The sequence below is a fragment of the Acomys minous genome (genome assembly GCF_964271855.1).
Source record: "Acomys minous genome assembly, chromosome: 7".
NCBI classification, from domain to species: domain Eukaryota; kingdom Metazoa; phylum Chordata; class Mammalia; order Rodentia; family Muridae; genus Acomys; species Acomys minous.
In genome coordinates this window covers 92336247-92355257 of record NC_140488.1, presented here as the reverse complement: position 1 = coordinate 92355257, position 19011 = coordinate 92336247, and the positions used below count along the sequence as shown (strand labels likewise).

Below are 19011 nucleotides of genomic sequence, written 5' to 3'. Positions count from 1 at the left end.
AAACTGTGGTACATTTACACTATGGAATACTACTCAGCTATTAAAAACAAGAAATTCCTGAAATTTGTGGACAAATATATGGAACTAGAAATGATCATACTGATTGAGTTTATCCAGAAGCAAAAAGAGTCAAGTGGTATATACTCACTTATATCTGGACAATAGCCCAAGAGGCATGTCCCATGAAAATATTCACTCACCAGGAAAGTGGGACAGAGGGGAGGACATACTATTGGGACTCTAGGTGAGAGAAGCAAGGGAGAATGGGGAAATAGAAGGATCCAGAGAGTCCTAGAAACCTATAAGAACATTATGATGGGCGGATCTGGGCTCAAACTATGGCATCAGCCAAGGACAATACATGCAGTAAACTTCGAACCCCTACCCAGATCTAGCCAATGGACAGGACATTCTCCACAGTTGAGTGGAAAGTGGAGTCTGAGTTTCACACGAACTCTGGTGCCCCATATTTGACCACATCCCCTGGATGGGGAGGCCTGGTGGCACTCAGAAGAAGGATAGCAGGCTACCAAGAAGAGACTTAATACGCTATGAGCATATACAGGGGGAGAAAGTCCCCCTCAGTCACAGTCATAAGGGAGGGGAGTAAGGGGGAAATGGGAGGGAGGGAGGAATAAGAGGATACAAGGGATGGGATAACAATTGATATGTAATATAAATAAACTATTAAACTATATTTTAAAAACTTCATTGTATCCTGGAATGTTTGTTCTCAAATATATTTCTGAATGTACTCTATTGGAGCAGCAATTTAAAAAATCAAGAAGGAAAGGCTTTTCAATTTTACCATGGAAATGTGGATACTATGAATACACTGACCAAACTTTAAATGAAACGTATGAATTTAAATGGTACTACTTTTGCTTAGCATTACATTCTTAAATCATATGAAAATCAATGCTTTTCATAATGTCTAACATTGGAAATTTTATTTTGAATTGAGGTTGTCACTAAAGATGTCCACCGGCAAATCAAATATTTCAAGAAATAGTATATCTACATTTTCTAAATATAGCCACACACAAGAATATCTTTTAAAAATATTTATGTATTTATTTTATGTACAATGTTCTGCTAGCATGTATGCCCGAATGCCAGAAAAGGGCAACAGATCTTACTATATATGGTTGTGAGTCACCTTGTGGTTGCTGGGAATTGAAGTCAGGACATTTGGAAGAACAGACAGTGCTCTTAACCTCTGAGCCATATCTCCAGCCCACAAGAATATCTTTATTGTGATACCTTACATATTTTATTTTTATATTAAACACAAATGTTAAAAATATAAATCTTTACCAAAGCCGACTAAAAGCTTGCTTGCAATTCTTTTCTTGTGCTTTCTTCAAAAAATCTCTTCCCAGGTTTTAGGTTATGAATTGGAAAATTTTATACTGATTATTGGCTATAATTCGCATGGTTATAATAGTGGCATGAATGCTATTGGTGCCACCAACTACTCTATAATTGTGTTTGTGGCCCATGACATATGAAGAAACACATGCCTAGTATTGTAAATCTGGCTAAGAAACTAATTGATATATATATATATATATATATATATATATACATACATACATACATATATATACATACACACACACACACACACACACACACACACACACACACACACACGCACACACGGCTGTAGCTTCCAGCAAAAGATCAAGCTAACATTCTATCACAGATTTAGGTGTTTTGTGGGGAGGGTTGCTGCTGCTTAACCTCTGCCATGCACTCTGGAGCCCAAGATTTGATCACCTCCCCTAGGCAGGATGGCCTTATGGGCACACAGAGGAAGGGGATGCAGGCTATCCTGTTGAGACCTGGTAGGCTGTGGCCATACAGTGAGGGAGGAGCCCCCCCCCACTTCTGTCTGAGATCTAGGAAAGGTGACTAGGGCAGAAGAGTGAGAGTGGGAATGGGAAGACATGAGTGAGGGAATAACAATTGGGATGTACTGTGAATAAATTTTAATAAATAAAATATTTTTAAAAAGAAGGTGGTTTAGAGCATTCCTCATTCATAATGATGAGGCATGGACTGTTGATGGCTTCTGGAGTAAAGGGAATTAGTTTCTTTAAGGATATGGCATCTGCTAGATTATGCATGCTCTGCTATCAAAATTGAACATTATTAGCCACCTGCCTTCTACAGCTACTGGATTACTAAGGATCATTTATACTGAAAATTAATTTCAATTTACTATATGAAGAATGCTTGTGCTACAAACCAAATCAACTATTAATACAAGTAATCATCATAAAATTGGTCTTCTAAAGTTAGTTTTATTTTTTTAAAAAATAGAGCATCAGTACAGTTTAGTTGTACAATATCTTAATTTTAGGTTTTTAATTTAAGGTCTTGTACAAGTGTACTGTATCTACATCATGAGATATAGTCTCCACTATATTTCTCTGCTTGTATCTACTGTATCTACCTAACAATATATGTGTGCACTCAATCTATCTATCCACTCTAAGTACATAGAGTATAAAATATATAAATATATCACTTTAGAGACAGTTTCAGGCCACAAGGCCAAAAAACACCCACATTAAATTCTTAAAGAAGGTTTTGTTGTTGTTGTTGTTGTGGTGGTGGTGGTGGTGGTGGTGGTGGTGGTGGTGGTGCTATGGACCTAACTGCAATACATCATACATGCAAACAAGTACTCTACTTCTTGGAAGTAACCCTAGCCTGCTTTTGTCTGACAGTTCTTAATGTATTTAAATGAATCTCATTTCAATAAATTCTATTAGTTATACCCTTCCTCTGTTAAAACTTTCCCTTTGGCATGAAATAATACTTAGAGAAATATGAAGAAACATGACTAGCCCACTTCAATGAGAAACAGTATGATTTTCTTCCTGGGAGACTCTGCATATATTTCTAGCTATATGCCACTCTGCATTCCATGCACACATATATCTATAATATTAATTTATTTGTATTTACATGAAACAATTACATTGATTTCAGTAATGCTATTTCAATTGCTCAAATATCTTACCAATCATATTAGCTGATAAAAATTCCAGCTCATACGTTTTGAGAATAATGTTTCTTCTCCTTTACTGCTTTTGTGACTATAGTTAAAGTTTCAATGTATCAAAGTATTCCTTAGTTTATAGATATCTAGACCCACAATGAGATATGAATTCATGGGAGTCAGGAGACATATCATATCTATCATTATATGCTATATGTTATGGCAAAGTACACAACAATGAACAAACTTATCTTCTAGCTTTGGACAATTCATAAGAGGATATATATGGTTAATGTATTGAGGCACTCTGGTGACTCAAATATATGATTAACAAAATCATGTTCTAAAGTTCTATAGCTAAACCAAACCTTCTAACATCAATAAAATAATTACATACGGAAAAGACATATTAAATGGAATGACTTAATTCTTACACCTAGCTGAATACGTTGAATTTATATTTCCTTTTCATAAAGCAATAAAGCTCACTGGCTTCTGTTTTGAAAGTAATCACAAATTTGGATGGGAAGGTGTATGGCTTCCATGATAGGATTTTAGAAAGTTAAATGAGAAGTTTATTATATTGAAACCCATCTTTTATTCTTAAAAAAGTATGTGAAACTTATGAAAACTTATTATTTTTTATTATAGACTAATTAATATTCCAAAATTAAGAACATCTACTAGAATTGAGATGTCATCTTGATGGAATTTTCATTTGATGAATATGAAGTGCCCTTCCACAGCTCTTGATTAATTTTGCTTGAAAGTCTATTTTGTTGGATATAAAAATAGCTACTCCTGCAGGTTTTGTGGGTTCTTTTGCCTGGAAAACCTTTTTCCAGCCCTTTACTCTGAGGTAATGTCTATCTTTGTTGCTGAGGTGTGTCTTGTATACAGCAGAATGATGAGTCCTGTTTCTGTATCCACTCTATTAACCTGTGTGCTTTTCATGGGGGATTGAGTCCAATGATATTGATAGATATTAATGACTAATGATTGTTGATTCCTGTTATTTCGATATTGATGATGGTAGTGTGTATGTGTGCACACATGCGCATGCTTCCCTTTTGTTTTTGCTGGTGTGAAATTGTGTATTTCCTGTGTTTTCTTACATATAAATATATATGTGTGTGTACATATATACATACATACATACATACATACATACATTTGAAAATGATAGATAAAAAGTAGGGGGAGAGAAGACTTAGTGTTTTACTTTTTCGTTTTGTATAAAAAGGCCAGATCACATACAGTAACAGCATACTACTTTTTAGTGAAAAGTGATGAGTACTATTAATTTTCAACTTGAGAGAACCTAGCATACATATGCAGAATTATTTTATTTAAAGTAACATTAATTGTGGATGAAATCATATCACAGGCTGGGGTCTAGGAATGAAAAAATGGAGAAGTGAAACTAAGCACCAGCATTCATTCATTTGCCCTTAGCTCCCTGATTGTGCTATGGCCAGCTGCCTTAGACTCTTACTTCCAGCCTTGACTTCCCTTCCTACATACTGGAACTGTAAGCCAGAATAAACCTTTTTCCTTTATTTACTTTTGTCAGAATGTTCTAATGCACAAATGGAGAAATAAAGTAAGACATGAAAGAATATATAAAGTAAAACAAAATAGAAAAGCAAAGCAAATAAACAAATATAAAGAATTGTCTGTGGAAAAATGACATGATTCATATTTGGGATGCCTTATTTCTTTTATTACTAATTTCTTTAATGATATTTAGATGAAGTAAACTTCCAGTGCTAATAGAGGGATGCCCATATAAAACTGTTACTTTTTTGAGCAAGAAAACAAAATGGTTTTTTCTGTTAAAAAAGAAAATCTACCAAGTAGCATGATTAAAACTCTGGAATAAGAAAACCTGAAACAAACTTTAAATTAAAATTTCTGTCAATCTATAGCTTCTGGTTTATCTGCAACACTAAAATAAATTACTTCACTGATATTCTTATAATAGGGTCACACTTTTCAATTTTATGAGGTTATAATAGACCTGTTGTAGAGACAGTCTATTTTTTTCTCTTTTTTTAGTTGAGATACTATTTTTTTTCCTTTATTAATTTATTCTTGTTACGTCTCAATGGTTATTCCATCCCTTGTTTCCTCCCATTCTTCCCTCCCTCCCATTTTCCCCTTATTCCCCTCCCCTATGACTGTTCCTGAGGGGGATTACCTCCCCCTGTATATGCTCATAGGGTATCAAGTCTCTTCTTGGTAACCTGCTGTCCTTCCTCTGAGTGCCACCAGGTCTCCCCCTCCAGGGGACATGGTCAAATGTGAGGCACCAGAGTATGTGAGAAAGTCATATCCCACTCTCCACTCTGCTGTGGAGAATGTTCTGTCCATTATCTAGATCTGGGTAGGGGTTTAAGGTTTACCGCCTATATTGTCCTTGGCTGGTGCCTTAGTTTGAGCGGGACCCCTGGGCCCAAATCTGCCTATCATAATGTTCTACTTGTAGGTTTCTAGGATCCTCCGGATCATTCTACTTTGCCATTCTCCCATGCTTTGTAGAGACAGTCTTTAGCAAGGCCACAAGGGTTGCGAAGTCAGTACTTCCAGAAACTACAAGAAGCCTGACTATAAGTGATCTGCTTAATACACTTCTAAAATTGTGTTCAGTGAGCATATAACAATTTTCTCAGTGTGCTATCTCCACTAATGGGACATTTAATTATCGTCTAATTTGAAAAAAAGTATATTATATGATGAATCATAGTTATTCAGTACTAGCTACTAACTATTTTATAACAGAAAAGGATTTTACTATAAAACTGAAGCTGGCCAGGAATTTAACATTTTCCTCTCCTTTAAGTGCGATGATTAGAAACATGAATTACCATCATGCCTAGCTAATTACTATGTTCTGCTACTTTTCACCTGCTTTCCTCTCATCCCAATCAAATAATTGTGCTCAAGTATGAATGGGAACTGTTATATAAATACTTTATTAGAGTAAAGAAAAAATACTTCATACCAAAAGTTGAATTTATGTGTTAACAGTGTACATAACAGTCATTTATATAATTATTTAAATATATCTATTAAATTTCAAATATAAACACCTTTAACTAAGATTCAATTTCTAGAAATTTCTTTAGAGATATATTTGAAATATCAAAGATAATGCAATACTTGCTGTAAAATACATACCCCAAAGCTCTAATTGTTTGGATAGTGAAATGACAATGTTTTCTCTCATACCATCTATCCAAAAATAGAACAATAAATTATAGTTGTATTCATCATTACCATATTTGCTTCCTGGCAATGTAATTAATAATAATATTTTATGAAGGACTTAATACCTTTGAATTCTCCACGTTTCCAAGGACATACATGGAGAGTATATGGAATTGAGTTGTTAGGTTCAATGGTGATATAGGAATTTCCCCAAACTATTGCGAGATCTGAAGTTACCTAGGAGAGTACATTAGAAAATAGGAATTATGTTAATGTCAATATGAAAATATTTTATCATGTTATATTATATAGTAGTTATTGTCATAAGTTATTGCATAAAATGTATCATAATTTAATTACTTTCATTAAATCGATAGAATTTGCATTAAAATTTCAGAAAATTGTGTTATACTAGAAAAGGAAAAATATGAGAAGAGACATGGAAAATCAAAACAAGGGAAATAATTTTGCAGAAAATAAATGTTATTTTCAGTTGCTACTTGAATATTAATCAGAAAATATCAGTATCTTTTATAGATCATGGACAATATTTAGGGAAATATTATATATAAGAAATAGAAGTATTTCAATGAATGTTTAGGTTAGTAGTGAAGAATATTTAAGCAGAATTTTGGCACAACCTTGTTTAAATTAAAGTTTCATCTAATTATGTCTCTATATATTTGTCCATTATAGTTGATTCCTAGAAATTAAATCAAGACATTTTAAAACATGTTTAAACCTTTATTTAAGTCCACATATGTGTATATATGTGTGCTTGCTATTCATGTGTAGTTGCTTACGAAGATCACAAGGATTCCGGTCTTAGAGGTGGTTATGAGCTGCTTGATATGAGTACCAGGAATTGAACTTGTGTCCTCTAGAAGAGCAGCAATGTTCTTAACCACTGAGCCAAAACTTCAGCTCCTACATATGACAGTTTATAACTATGGTTTTAATTTATTACACAAATTTCTTTTCTAAAGCTGTTTTTAAATTAGGAAAGATGATATCTATTATGTATGTGATTTAACAGACAGGTGTAGATTTCTCCACATTATCAAACACTGAAGATACCTTAAGAAGTGAATTTCAAAGAAAAATCTGTTTTCACAATACACTGAACAAAAATACAAACACAAGCACATATCCACACATATCACATTTTCTGGTGATGAGAATCCTAGTGTTCTAAAAATTTACCTATTTTAGATGCCACGTATGAGAACTATCATTGTGTTTGTCTTTATTTTTTTTTTGTATCTTATTTAGACACTTCTACATTACAAATGAAGACATGCTTTTTGAAGACCTAATAATATTTTATTGAACAGAGATACTAACAGGCTACAAAATACATCTGTCTGTCTGTCTATCTTTATCAATCTATCTATCTATCTATCTACCTATCTATCTATCTATCTATCTATCTATCTCCACCTACATATCTATCTCCATCTATCTATCTATCACTTATCTATATCTATCTATTCATCTGTTTGTCCATCTATCCAATATCTCTCTCTCTGCCTCCCTCCTCCTCCCTTTCCTCATTCCTTCTTTACGATTTCATTCTGTTATCCATGTTAGCCTGTATCTCACTGAACTCACTATGTAAAAAGGGGGCCTCGAACTCACGTCAAGTGATATATTAATATTACTGAGAATCTAATATATGTATGTAACTAGGGACAAATTGTGCTATTTCTACATTGACAGTTCGATGTTATCTTTATTTGAAAGTCAAATGGAGTTAGAAGTGTGGATCATTTTGATTTTGTCTACTTTAAAATGGATGAGCTCTTCAGATATGTAGATTAATTTTTTTTTATTTCTGGAACTAACTCCTTTAACCCTATGAATTATATTTGTCTTTCTCTTCTTCTCAAGAACTATTATTAGGGATATACTGATGTTTTATGGTGTTTCATCGATGTCTTGGATTTGGTAAATATTTTTTATTTTGTTTTCCTGAGACTGGGAGATCCACATTGCTCTATAATCAACTTTGCTGACATTGTTTTCTGCTACTTTAAATCTACTCCTGAGGTTGTATAGTGAACAAAATGTTTCACATACTTTATTTTTAATTACAAATTAGTTGTTATTTCTTCTTCTTATTATTATTAGTAATTATTTGCTAGCATGTAGTAGTAGAAGTAGTAGTAGTAGTAGTAGCAGCAACAGCAGTAGTAATTATTGTTAGCATGAATGTCTATGTGGCATGCATATGTCTTTTATTGGTTGAGGCCAGAGAGTACTAGATCTCCGGAAACTTTGACCTGTCATGTGGGTTGTAGCAATTAAACCTGTGTCTTCTACAGGAACAGTAGCCAGTGCTCTTAACCACTGAGCCATCTCTCTGTCTCCTATTTCTACATCTCAATTGTTCTTATCTATTTATTAAAACATCACGGTGGTACTTTTCATTACTCATGCTGGCAACATCTCTATTTCATTAATTTGTTAAAAGAAAAACCTAAACATGTAAGTCACTTAATCTGGCATAAGTCCCTTCTGTGAACAGCTTCTTATGTATTAGTCATATTTTCTTTATTCTTTTCTTTCTTTCCCTCATATTTTTTGGTATTATAAGTACACATTATGCATGGGATATGCATCACTATATGTCTCTGTTTTGTTGTTCAAATTTTTGTTCCTTCTGCATTTTTTGGATTAGTGAATTATACGGATTAAGCGAATAAACCCTGAATTCACCATAATTAATATGTGATCAATGCAATTCCTAATCAGATACTGGTGAAGACATCAGCAATGATTTGGCCTTCTGCCAAGAATCACCACATAAGAACACCTCCAATATTCAGGTGTGCTGCCTTGGTCAGATAGGACTTCCATGTGAGCCTTAGGTAAAAAACTCACATTTCACATATTTTATTGACATGCTAAAAGCTCTACACATAAAAGTAATTTACGTGATCACAAAGAATAGATAAGATCTTTTAATATCCCATAGAAACATTTCATATTCCAAATATCCTTATAATGGTTACAATCAAATTTATGTTGGTTATTACTTACATTGCATGCGCCAACAAAGGCAAAATTAAACAATTATTGAGTGCTTTGGACATATGTTCTCAGAACAGGATCTGTCTATCAAACCAAAACTTTTAGACAAGTGGAATAACAAGAAAATGTTGCTAGTGGATATTGCAAGGATAACTTAAGATACGTCAAATAGAGATCCATACTAAAAATGCATATCTCCTTGTTTGAAAGGCTTATTGCATAGCTGTGCAGAACAAAATAGAAATAGGCTGGGTTCTCAAATGGCATCAGTGTTTACTCTTAATAGCCTTAATAGCATTTGGAGTTTTCCCTAAATATGTACTCTTTTAAGACTTTTGAATATTTCAATATACTTATAGTTCATTATAGATTTTAGGGAAGAGTGGATTTACAAAATTATTTAAATAGATTATAAAATGTACTTTAATAAAAATGGAATTGTCTTTTATTGGGGGAAATTTTAAGAATATGTATAGTCTAAATAAAGAAAATGAACCAACCAATCCATGCCATGAGAAGGAGCCCACCCCTCACTGTCCACTGTCCTGCCTGAATGGCCAGGACAGGAGGCTGTATGACCCAAAGACCTGGGGTAGAGTCAATCATGACTGGCAAAAAAGAAAACAGAGAAATGAATCCTAATGATACTGTACTACATTCATAGATAGGTACCTAGCCCCGTATGTTCAAAGATATTTCATGCAGCAATTAATGGGAACAGATGCAGAGACCCACAACCAAACATTAGGCAGACCTCAGAGAACTCATAAAAGGAGGTAGAAGAAGGATTGTAGAATCTAGAATGGGTGAAGACACCAGGAAAACACAAACCATAGAATCAACTAAGCAGGGCTCACAGGGGTTCACAGAGACAGAAAACTTCATGGGTCTGCACTTGGTCCTCTGTATATATGTTATGGTTTTGTAGCTGGGTATTCTTGTAGGACTCCTAGCACTCAGAGTGAGGGTTTCCTCTGACTTTTTTGTTTCCTCTTGAGACCCTTTTCCTCTTACTGTGTTGTCTTGTCCTTTTGATGTAAAGATATGCCTAAACTTATTGTAACATGTTATGCAGGGGTCAGTTGATATTCTGGGAAGCCTGCTCTTGTCTCAAGGTATTTGGGGGAAAGAAAAGGTAGGGCAGGGATTGTGAAGAGTAGAGGGATGGGAAACTGCATTTGGCATTAATATATGAGAGAAAAATAAAATAAAAAAGCAAACACACTAGAACAACAGCAAGAACAAAGGATAACAACAATAATATTGGTCCCTAGAGATTAGGTACACATAGTTGAGAAAGTTCCAGAAAGCTGAGTATGGTGGCACACACCTGCAATCCCAACATTTGGCAAACTGAGGAAATAGGATTATTGTGAATTCAAGGCCAGCCAGGGATACAAAGTAAGACCTTCTAAAAATTTAATTCTCAAGACAAACAAACTTCTAGAAAAACAAAACAAAAAAACTACTCTTAACAATGAGGTCTAAATGCTTGTGGTGAAGTGGAAAGGTGCCAGAAACAAACAAGGTATTCAAAGGTTTTCCAACCTTCAGAAACAGGAGTCAAAGTAGGCTGTAACAGCCAGGTGGTGGTGGCGTACACTTTTTTTTATTTTATTAATTTATTCATATTACATCTCAATTGTTATCCCATCCCTTGAATCCTCCCATTTCTCCCTCCCTCCCATTTCCCCCTACTCCCCTCCCCTATGACTGTGCCTGAGGAGGACCTCCTCCCCCTGTATATGCACATAGGGTATCAAGTCTCTTCTTGGTAGCCTGTTATCCTTCCTCTGGGTGCGGCCAGGTCTCCCCATTCAGGGGACCTGGTCAAATATGGGACACAAGAGTACATGTGAAAGTTAGACCCCACTCTCTACTCAACTGGCCTAGGGGCATACACTTTTCATCCCAGCACTTGGGAGGCAGCGGCAGGAGGATCTCCATGAGTTCAAGGCCAGCCTGGTCTACAGATAGAGTTCTAGTACAGCTTGAGCTGTTATACAGTGAAACCCTGTCTCAAAAAAACCAAAACCAAACCAAGCCAATAGAAAACAAAACAAACCTGAGCTGTAACTTGTGGTTGAGGTAACCTGTGTCTCTAGTGGCAACCACTGAATTGCTTTTAGATCTATTTAAAAGTGATGTATCACTAATGCAGTCATCAGTGTTTTGTGGAGAAAAAGGGATATCCGTGACTGTAACTGTACAAGTAATTGAGAAGAACTGTGTTGTGACTGTGGAAGAATTTTAGAGATAGCCTAATCCAATGTATTTTGCTTGTGAAAAAATTAAAAAGAAAACCATTTATAGATAAAGCAGTTGAGTAAGAGTTGTATTTTTATTTTCATTTTTGGTGCTGAGAATTAATCTAAGAATCTTGCACACACTGAGTACATATTCTCACCAAAGACCTATGCCTCTCCCGCCAGCACAGTGCTATATGCCTATAATCACACACATAGGAGATTAAGACAGGAAGATCTTGAGTTTGAGGTTAGAATGGGGTATACAGACATACCCTGCTTCAAAATATTAAAAAATTGTTCCTACATTTTTGTTAAACATCTTGTATTGTCAAATATAGTTTCTTCAAAGAAAAATGAATATGGAACAAATACATAAAATTGAAATGTTTTATAATTACACACTAATAGTTAAGAATAAAACTTGTTTGAGTTAGGTATGGTAGCAGCTGGCTGCAATCCAAGTACATGACACACTAGGGAAAAACTGAAATTTGAGATTATGATAAGCCTCTATCTCATACAAAGTAAAGAAAGACAAATGCAAACAGAATAAAAAAGTAAAAACAACAAAAAATTGCTTGATGCTAACCACAATTAGTAATTAAAATTAAGTTTTGTAGCTTTTGGAAGAAGAAAAAGTAGAACTACACTTATTTCTGTATGTGTCTCACCTCTTTAGGTAAAACTGTTAATATTTTTCACATCATTAACACATTCCATATAATTCAAGTATATTCAGAAGAATCTATTTTCTTATTAAAATTCTTACCTTAAATGTCAGTAGACTTGCTGTATAATTAGGAACTATTATGGATTTATCTGTCACATTTCCCACTTGGCAGTCTATAACAAGATGGTCCAATGGCATTGGGTGTGTCCCAATCCCATCTATTTCAATGATGTGTTCCACACCATCCACTTCATTTTGTAAAGTAAGTTTACCCTAAGATAAAGAAGACACTTTTAAGCTCTACAACAGTCAGCAGTCATAATTCAACCTACTCATCTTGAGTCTCATCAACAAAAGGAACTGCAATTTCCAGTTCATGATTTTATTGGTGAAAGAATTTACTAATGAAATGTACTTTACTTCTATCTTTCTGGAAATTATACATTATACATAACCATTCTCAAATGTAGAAATTATATTTTAATTTACTATCTTGTCAAGGAAATATTACTAAAGGAGAATTTTCAGGTGCAGCAATTGACATAATAACTAGAAGCAATGATTTCATATCATTGAGTATGCTTTCTTAAATTAACTTAGTTATAAATATTCATAGACAACAGCACTGTGACATGATAAATATTGGTCTCTCAAATTTAAACATTATAAACAAAACTATAGTGTTTATAAAATATATAAAATGTTACTCAACATTTTTATAATGAACTACAATGCCTACTATATATACATTTGTTCATTTACATATTAATAATATAAGGAAAAATCTATGATTTATACCATAACTTCACATTCCAAAATGGGTTTGAAGGTCAAGGGATATTGGATCGTTTCACCAGGGCCAACATGTAAATTTGGAGGTCCATAAAACCACTCTCCTTCTACTTTAATTTTAATTCTCCAATGTTTCTTTGTGTCATTTTTCTAAAACATGAAAAGAATTACACATGTTAGAAGAAAGACGTTTGCAAAATTGAATTGCATGCTAATTCTTATTACTTAAGACATTACAAAATACAAAATACAAAACAAATACAAAATGCTAGTATCTGGAGGCATTAAGTGTATACATCCTGGAATTCCACAGCAGCCTGGGATCTATTGTTAAGTTCAAGGCAGGCCTGAGCTACAAAGTGAGACTCACTTTCAAAAATGTAAGGACTAGAATAGAGGACAGTAGTAGAGAAGTTGCCTCGCATGCACAAGAATTATAAAAGTTCCAGTAGGAAAAGGGGGAACAGAGAAATGAGATGGGATTGGGAGACATATAGAATCAACCAAATTAAACATAATAAAAATCATAGTATGGAAAAATATAATGAAAATCACCCATGTCTATGCAGGCTAATATAATTATTTTTAAATAATAAAAATGCAGTGGTTAGAATTAGTATTTGAAAAAATACTTCAATTATTATGAAATATTTGAAATGTGACATGAAAAGAGACTTGTGAAGAACAGCTCCTTAAAATGTGAACAAGAAGAAAACGAGTACCTCAACTGTTTTATAAGTAATAACATAAACATTGCCTGATAGGTCTATCCAAGTGTTATTTAACATCTATAGAAAATAATCTGTTTGGTTTACTGAAGATCAATTTATGATAATTTATGACAAATGGCCAACTTAGCAATGGTATTATGATCCTGAGTGATACAATTTATTACTGACCAAGAATAATAAAAGGTGTTGAATTGATATATTTCTCAGATAACAGAGGTTCTACATATAATGAGAACAGACTTTTCTACATCAGTCTGACTGGGTTATGTCACAAGTAATTAAAGGAGCAAAACTTGGTTTACTATTCTGAATTCAGAAATTCTCCTATAATTAATTACCAACTTCTATGCTATATTGTCATTTTGTCTAATAGGGGACAACAGGTTTTCTTAGTACCTATGAACCCATCTTGCTCATATGTTAAAAACAGAATTTGGAGAAAGGATCTGTGTGTCCATATCTTAGCTGGTGACTCCAATAGAAATAATTTCTTTTAGGTAACTGATGAGAGGTTAAGGATATTACAGTCATATTTTTAAGCAAATGTATCTAACAAAATGATGCTTGTATGGTAGCAGAGTTGATATTCAGGAAGAAACCCTGACATAATAAGGAAAAGTAACTTTTAATCTATAAAATAAAATTATAAATTTACATTTCTCAAAATGAGAAGTTAGGAGGAGTTTGAGACAGCAAAAGTAGGTGTGGAACCCCAAAATATACCATCCTGAAATTAAAGATAAATATACATAGAAAATAGGAAAGAATTATGTCTGGGAAAATGGCCATTTGTGAAATAAAGCAACATATTATAAGGGAGATCTGCATTACTGAACAGGAAATACATGCAGAAGCTTTTCTATGGTTCTATATCTTTCTGGCTTGGAAAGATCATTTCACAGGAGGAAGAGAGGGTGTGATGATAGTCCTGGTTAGGGATTACCTTAGATTGTTGCAACTTGGGAGACATTACCTACCTACTAAGATAAACTTTACTTCTTCCTCAGAGACTCCCCTCAACCTTCCTAGCCAGTTGCAACCTCCCTTGTCTAGGTCCCTACAATCGAACCATTTCTTTCATCTTCTATATTAACTGCGAGTATGCTGTTTCTCTATTTAGCTTTTAAATGGCTTCTGTGCTTCTGCATGGCAATACATTCGGATTATTCTCCCTGCTAATCTGTTCAGTTATATATGTTATATATATATATAATATTTGGATGAAAATGCATAGTGTACTAAAAAACTCCTGATCTATGGAATCAAACCCAAAACTTCTGATTTTATACACTGTCTTTTTCAATTTTAACCTTTTACAGAAAACATCAAACTAAAAGGAGAAAATGTTCACCTCCATAAGCCCTGGCCTCTAATACTAGAAGAAATGCTTATTCAATTCAGGCCAAGTAACAGGAGTCCACAATTAAATGTACAAATGTTTATTTCCTGGCTATTATTATCTTATTATATATTATATTATTATATTTATATATTTTCTATAAATTTGTTATACTGAACATATAAGGTAGAAATAGCCTAATAAGGGTTCTAGTTTTTACCAAAACTAAAACTAACTTATTTTCTCAAGTTTCTCATTATATCATTTTTTTGTTTATGGCCAGCATTCATACAGAACCATATATTATTGCTAGAATCTCCACTTATATATGTAAATAACGTCACAAAAAGGGAATTTTCACTTACTATTGGGATATGCTGTGTAAGAGGTTCAAATGCTGGTGTTTTAAACAACAATGCAGCTTCTGTTTCTCCTTCATTCACTATACCTTCAATTACATACACACGTACATCATATCTTGATACTAACAAAATTTTACAAGGGTATCTTCCAGGCCCAAGAGGAGCAAATCGTAGAGGAATTGAAACAGTTCCTTCTAAAGCTAATGAAATAATTTAAAAGCAGTAGTCATTTTAAACATCATAAGATCTAAAATTAACCTTAGTGATCAATATTTAATATTACTTTGTGTATCTTAGAGTATGTGCCCAGGAGTGGTATTGTTCAGTCTTGAGGTAGCCCTATTCTCAGTTTTCTGAAAAGCACCAGATTGATGTCTAAAGTGGTTGTACAAGTTTGCACTCCCACCAGCAATGGAGAAGTGTTCCCCTTTCTACACATCCTTACCAATATGTGCTGTCACTTGAGTTTTTGATCTTAGCCATGCTAATAGGTGTAAGGTAGAATCTCAGAGTCATTTTGATTTGCATTTAAGTTCAAAGAAAAAGAAAGTTTATTCTCTTGCATAAAATCATAAGGGTGAAATTGAGTTACTTATCAAACTGAAACTGTGTTAAACTTATAAGAAAAAAGATGTTGCTAATGTGACAACTCAGTACACGATTACTTGTCTCTTAAATGCACATGTGTTCTACTCCAATATCTCACAAAAACAAAGAAAAGGTAAATCACTTATGAATGTGTGGACCCACATGTAAATCCAGTACACAGGAAGATCAGGTACCAGGCCAGCATAGCTGCACAGGGAGATCATTTTTCACAAAAAGTAGAACAAAACAAAACAAAGCAACACAGTATATGCAGTACTGTATCATATTAAATTATATGGCATTTCTCCTAGTTAACATGACCAGTTTAGTCAAGTAAAATGTGAATATGCACAGGGAAATTTTTCTTTCACCTACATCCATGTATGGCAGGGTAGTTAGAGAAAGTCCTATAAGTTACAGTTTTGGTGGTTTCCAAAGTAGGAAGCAAGTTTACTATCAGGAGGATGCAGACAGAAAAGCAATGGGAATTGGCAATAGATCAGGCTGATGTCAAAGATGTCAGTTTAATAGTTACAAAAGACCTGCATTAAGATCTGTTTGAGAGAACTGGACCACCAAAAACTTTCTTGGAGCCTGTTTGTCCAAATCATCTTACCAATATACTTATAAAGTGCACTAATTTTGTGATTTTCATTGTTAGGGAAATTTAAATATTTATGTAATCCTTGCTATTGCAGATTACTCTTTCCTGGCTATCTCAGAATTCTATCTATCTATCTATCTATCTATCTATCTATCTATCTATCTATCTATTATCTATCTATCCATTCTCACTGAAATATTTAGTCAGGGAATTTCCCCTCAAGTTTTCCACGCAGTCTATAATTATTCAACTTAAATTCCTACATTCTTTTACCTGCTTGAGTACTCGGCAGTTGCTTCTGGAGTGGCTGGTCTCCTAGGAAGGTAAAAAGAACTGAGAAATCCTTGAAATCATAGTTTATAACTACTTTTTCAAACTTAGAAATATTCTACAGTTAAAATTTCACTAAAATAATATTTACCAAAAACATAACACATTGTATATATATGTGTGTGTGTGTGTGTGTATATATATATACATATAAAGTTATAATTTTGAAGTTAGCACCAGTTAAGAAATTACAGTAGGCCAGGTGGTGGTGGCACAAGCCTTTAATCCCAGCACTTAAGAGGCAGAGGCAAGTGGATCTCTGTGACTTCAAAGCCAACCTGGTCTATAAAGTGAGTCCAGAACAGCTAAGGCTACACGGAGAAACTCTGTCTCAAAAAATCAAAAAAAAAAATTTACAGTCCTTGTATTTCCCAGCAAATTGACAAGAACTAAAATATAGAAAACGAAAACAAATTTCAACAGAAACATTTAGTCACATGTTTACTATTTTATTAATATTTTACAATACATATATATCAATATTCATATTAACTTAATTTATATGTTCCTCAGCACAATTATAGAATGAGTATGCTTCAGGAAACTATGCACAAATACATTATGCAAATGATAAAAAAGATGGTTATATCAAAGATACATTACCCATGAAAAAGCATAGTTCTCTTCTAGTAAGTTCCTCCCTTTAAATATCTGTAATACTTCTAGATATTCCAAACAAAATATTCTTTATTACCTGTTAAATTTTGAGGTTTAATTTCAAGAGATTGAGTACGAACAGCTGGAGGTTCTGGAATCTGAGGGATGTAAATTTTCCTGGGTATATTAAAATGTGCAGGAAGGCTCAATTCTGTGGCATATAAAATGGATTTAGGCTTCTTCAACTTTGACATATTAAAAAGGAAAAGGCACTGTAAGGAAACATTGAGATTATATTGTAATTTTCTTAAATTTTACCTCCAAATCACATTATATGCTCAGATAAAACATTTGGGGGAGAATACACACAAGCAGAAACAAACCTATATCTTTACAGATGTTACCATACAACTGAGTAGAAGATAGTACTAATCCATACAAATTACCAATGGTGTTGTCTGTAACAGTAGCACATTCCTCTTTTTCTAATGCTTAAAGTGGCCAATAACTTGTCTTTGGAGGAAAACATTCCATTAATAAGCGACCTGAAATACAGCTTTACTATTTGAGTGGAAACCTATGTGCATTTACATCAATGTATCTGATACTAACACAACTTGCAGGGCTTACCAAGCCACTATCTTCACTAATGATAATTTTTTGACTATATAACTAGGTTTAAGGTCTTTTTGGATGCCCAAATCAAATTGAAAAGCAGAGATTCATTCAGCATTTAACCTAGAATTCCTGAAGTAATTGAGGGAGGTTTTTTAAAAATTAATTCCTTTTTTACATATACATTTATATTATTACACATATATAATAAATTACATACAGCAAGAAGAACCATGAAACAATCAAGAATTATATAACTGTTCCATTCATAGTGTTTTGGCCATTTGTATTTAGCAACCTTGAAGAAAACATTTATCCTATCTTGGTGAGTCTAAATTTCTGAACGTAAATCAGTGTCAATCAAATCTAATCTGTATCAATTTAACACATCTATCTAGACCTAAAAACATCTTTTATTTTCCAGTTTTTAGCATGACTTCTATGTCATCAAGAAAAAGGCAACAGAGGAAATTCAAAGACCAGAGGAACATATATTTGTCTAGCATACTGGGAAGAAAAACAAACAAGACTGGTCTAAGGGATTCTGTAAGTAAATAGTCTCTGATGGAGGAGCTGAGATTATGAGATAAGACAGACATGATCAGGAAGACCATTCATAGAGCATCTTCAGGACATTGGCTTTTCTCTTGCAAAAACTAGAACATGCACAGAAGAACATATGAATATGTTTACCTTTTAAAGAATCATTTTTCTGCTTATTGAGAACAAAATGTACATTATTTTAAACCATATAATAGTCTTCCTAATATATTACTTCTGATAGCAATACTTATAAGAGTAATCAAAAGTAGGCATGAACAGAACATTATTCAATACATATTATACAAACATTTCTCAATTTTCAGAAATTACCATTA

General features: G+C 33.6%; 1 protein-coding gene across 5 annotated transcripts in view; it reads right to left on the bottom strand.

The window, feature by feature from the left end:
• The window catches only part of CFAP47 (cilia and flagella associated protein 47), a 225637-nt gene that overhangs the window by 65289 nt on the left and 141337 nt on the right, over positions 1 to 19011 (bottom strand). For all 5 annotated transcript variants that reach the window (XR_014780587.1, XM_084788970.1, XM_084788971.1 and 2 more), the window contains 6 exons: positions 17616 to 17790; positions 16865 to 16906; positions 15403 to 15599; positions 12974 to 13117; positions 12275 to 12448; positions 6349 to 6460 (listed from right to left, as the gene is read on the bottom strand). Coding sequence is in view for 4 of the 5 variants with exons in the window: in XM_084788970.1 (XP_084645096.1) it covers positions 6349 to 6460; positions 12275 to 12448; positions 12974 to 13117; positions 15403 to 15599; positions 16865 to 16906; positions 17616 to 17790 (844 nt within the window). In the remaining variant the exon portion in view is untranslated. The remainder of the gene's footprint in view (positions 1 to 6348; positions 6461 to 12274; positions 12449 to 12973; positions 13118 to 15402; positions 15600 to 16864; positions 16907 to 17615; positions 17791 to 19011) is intronic.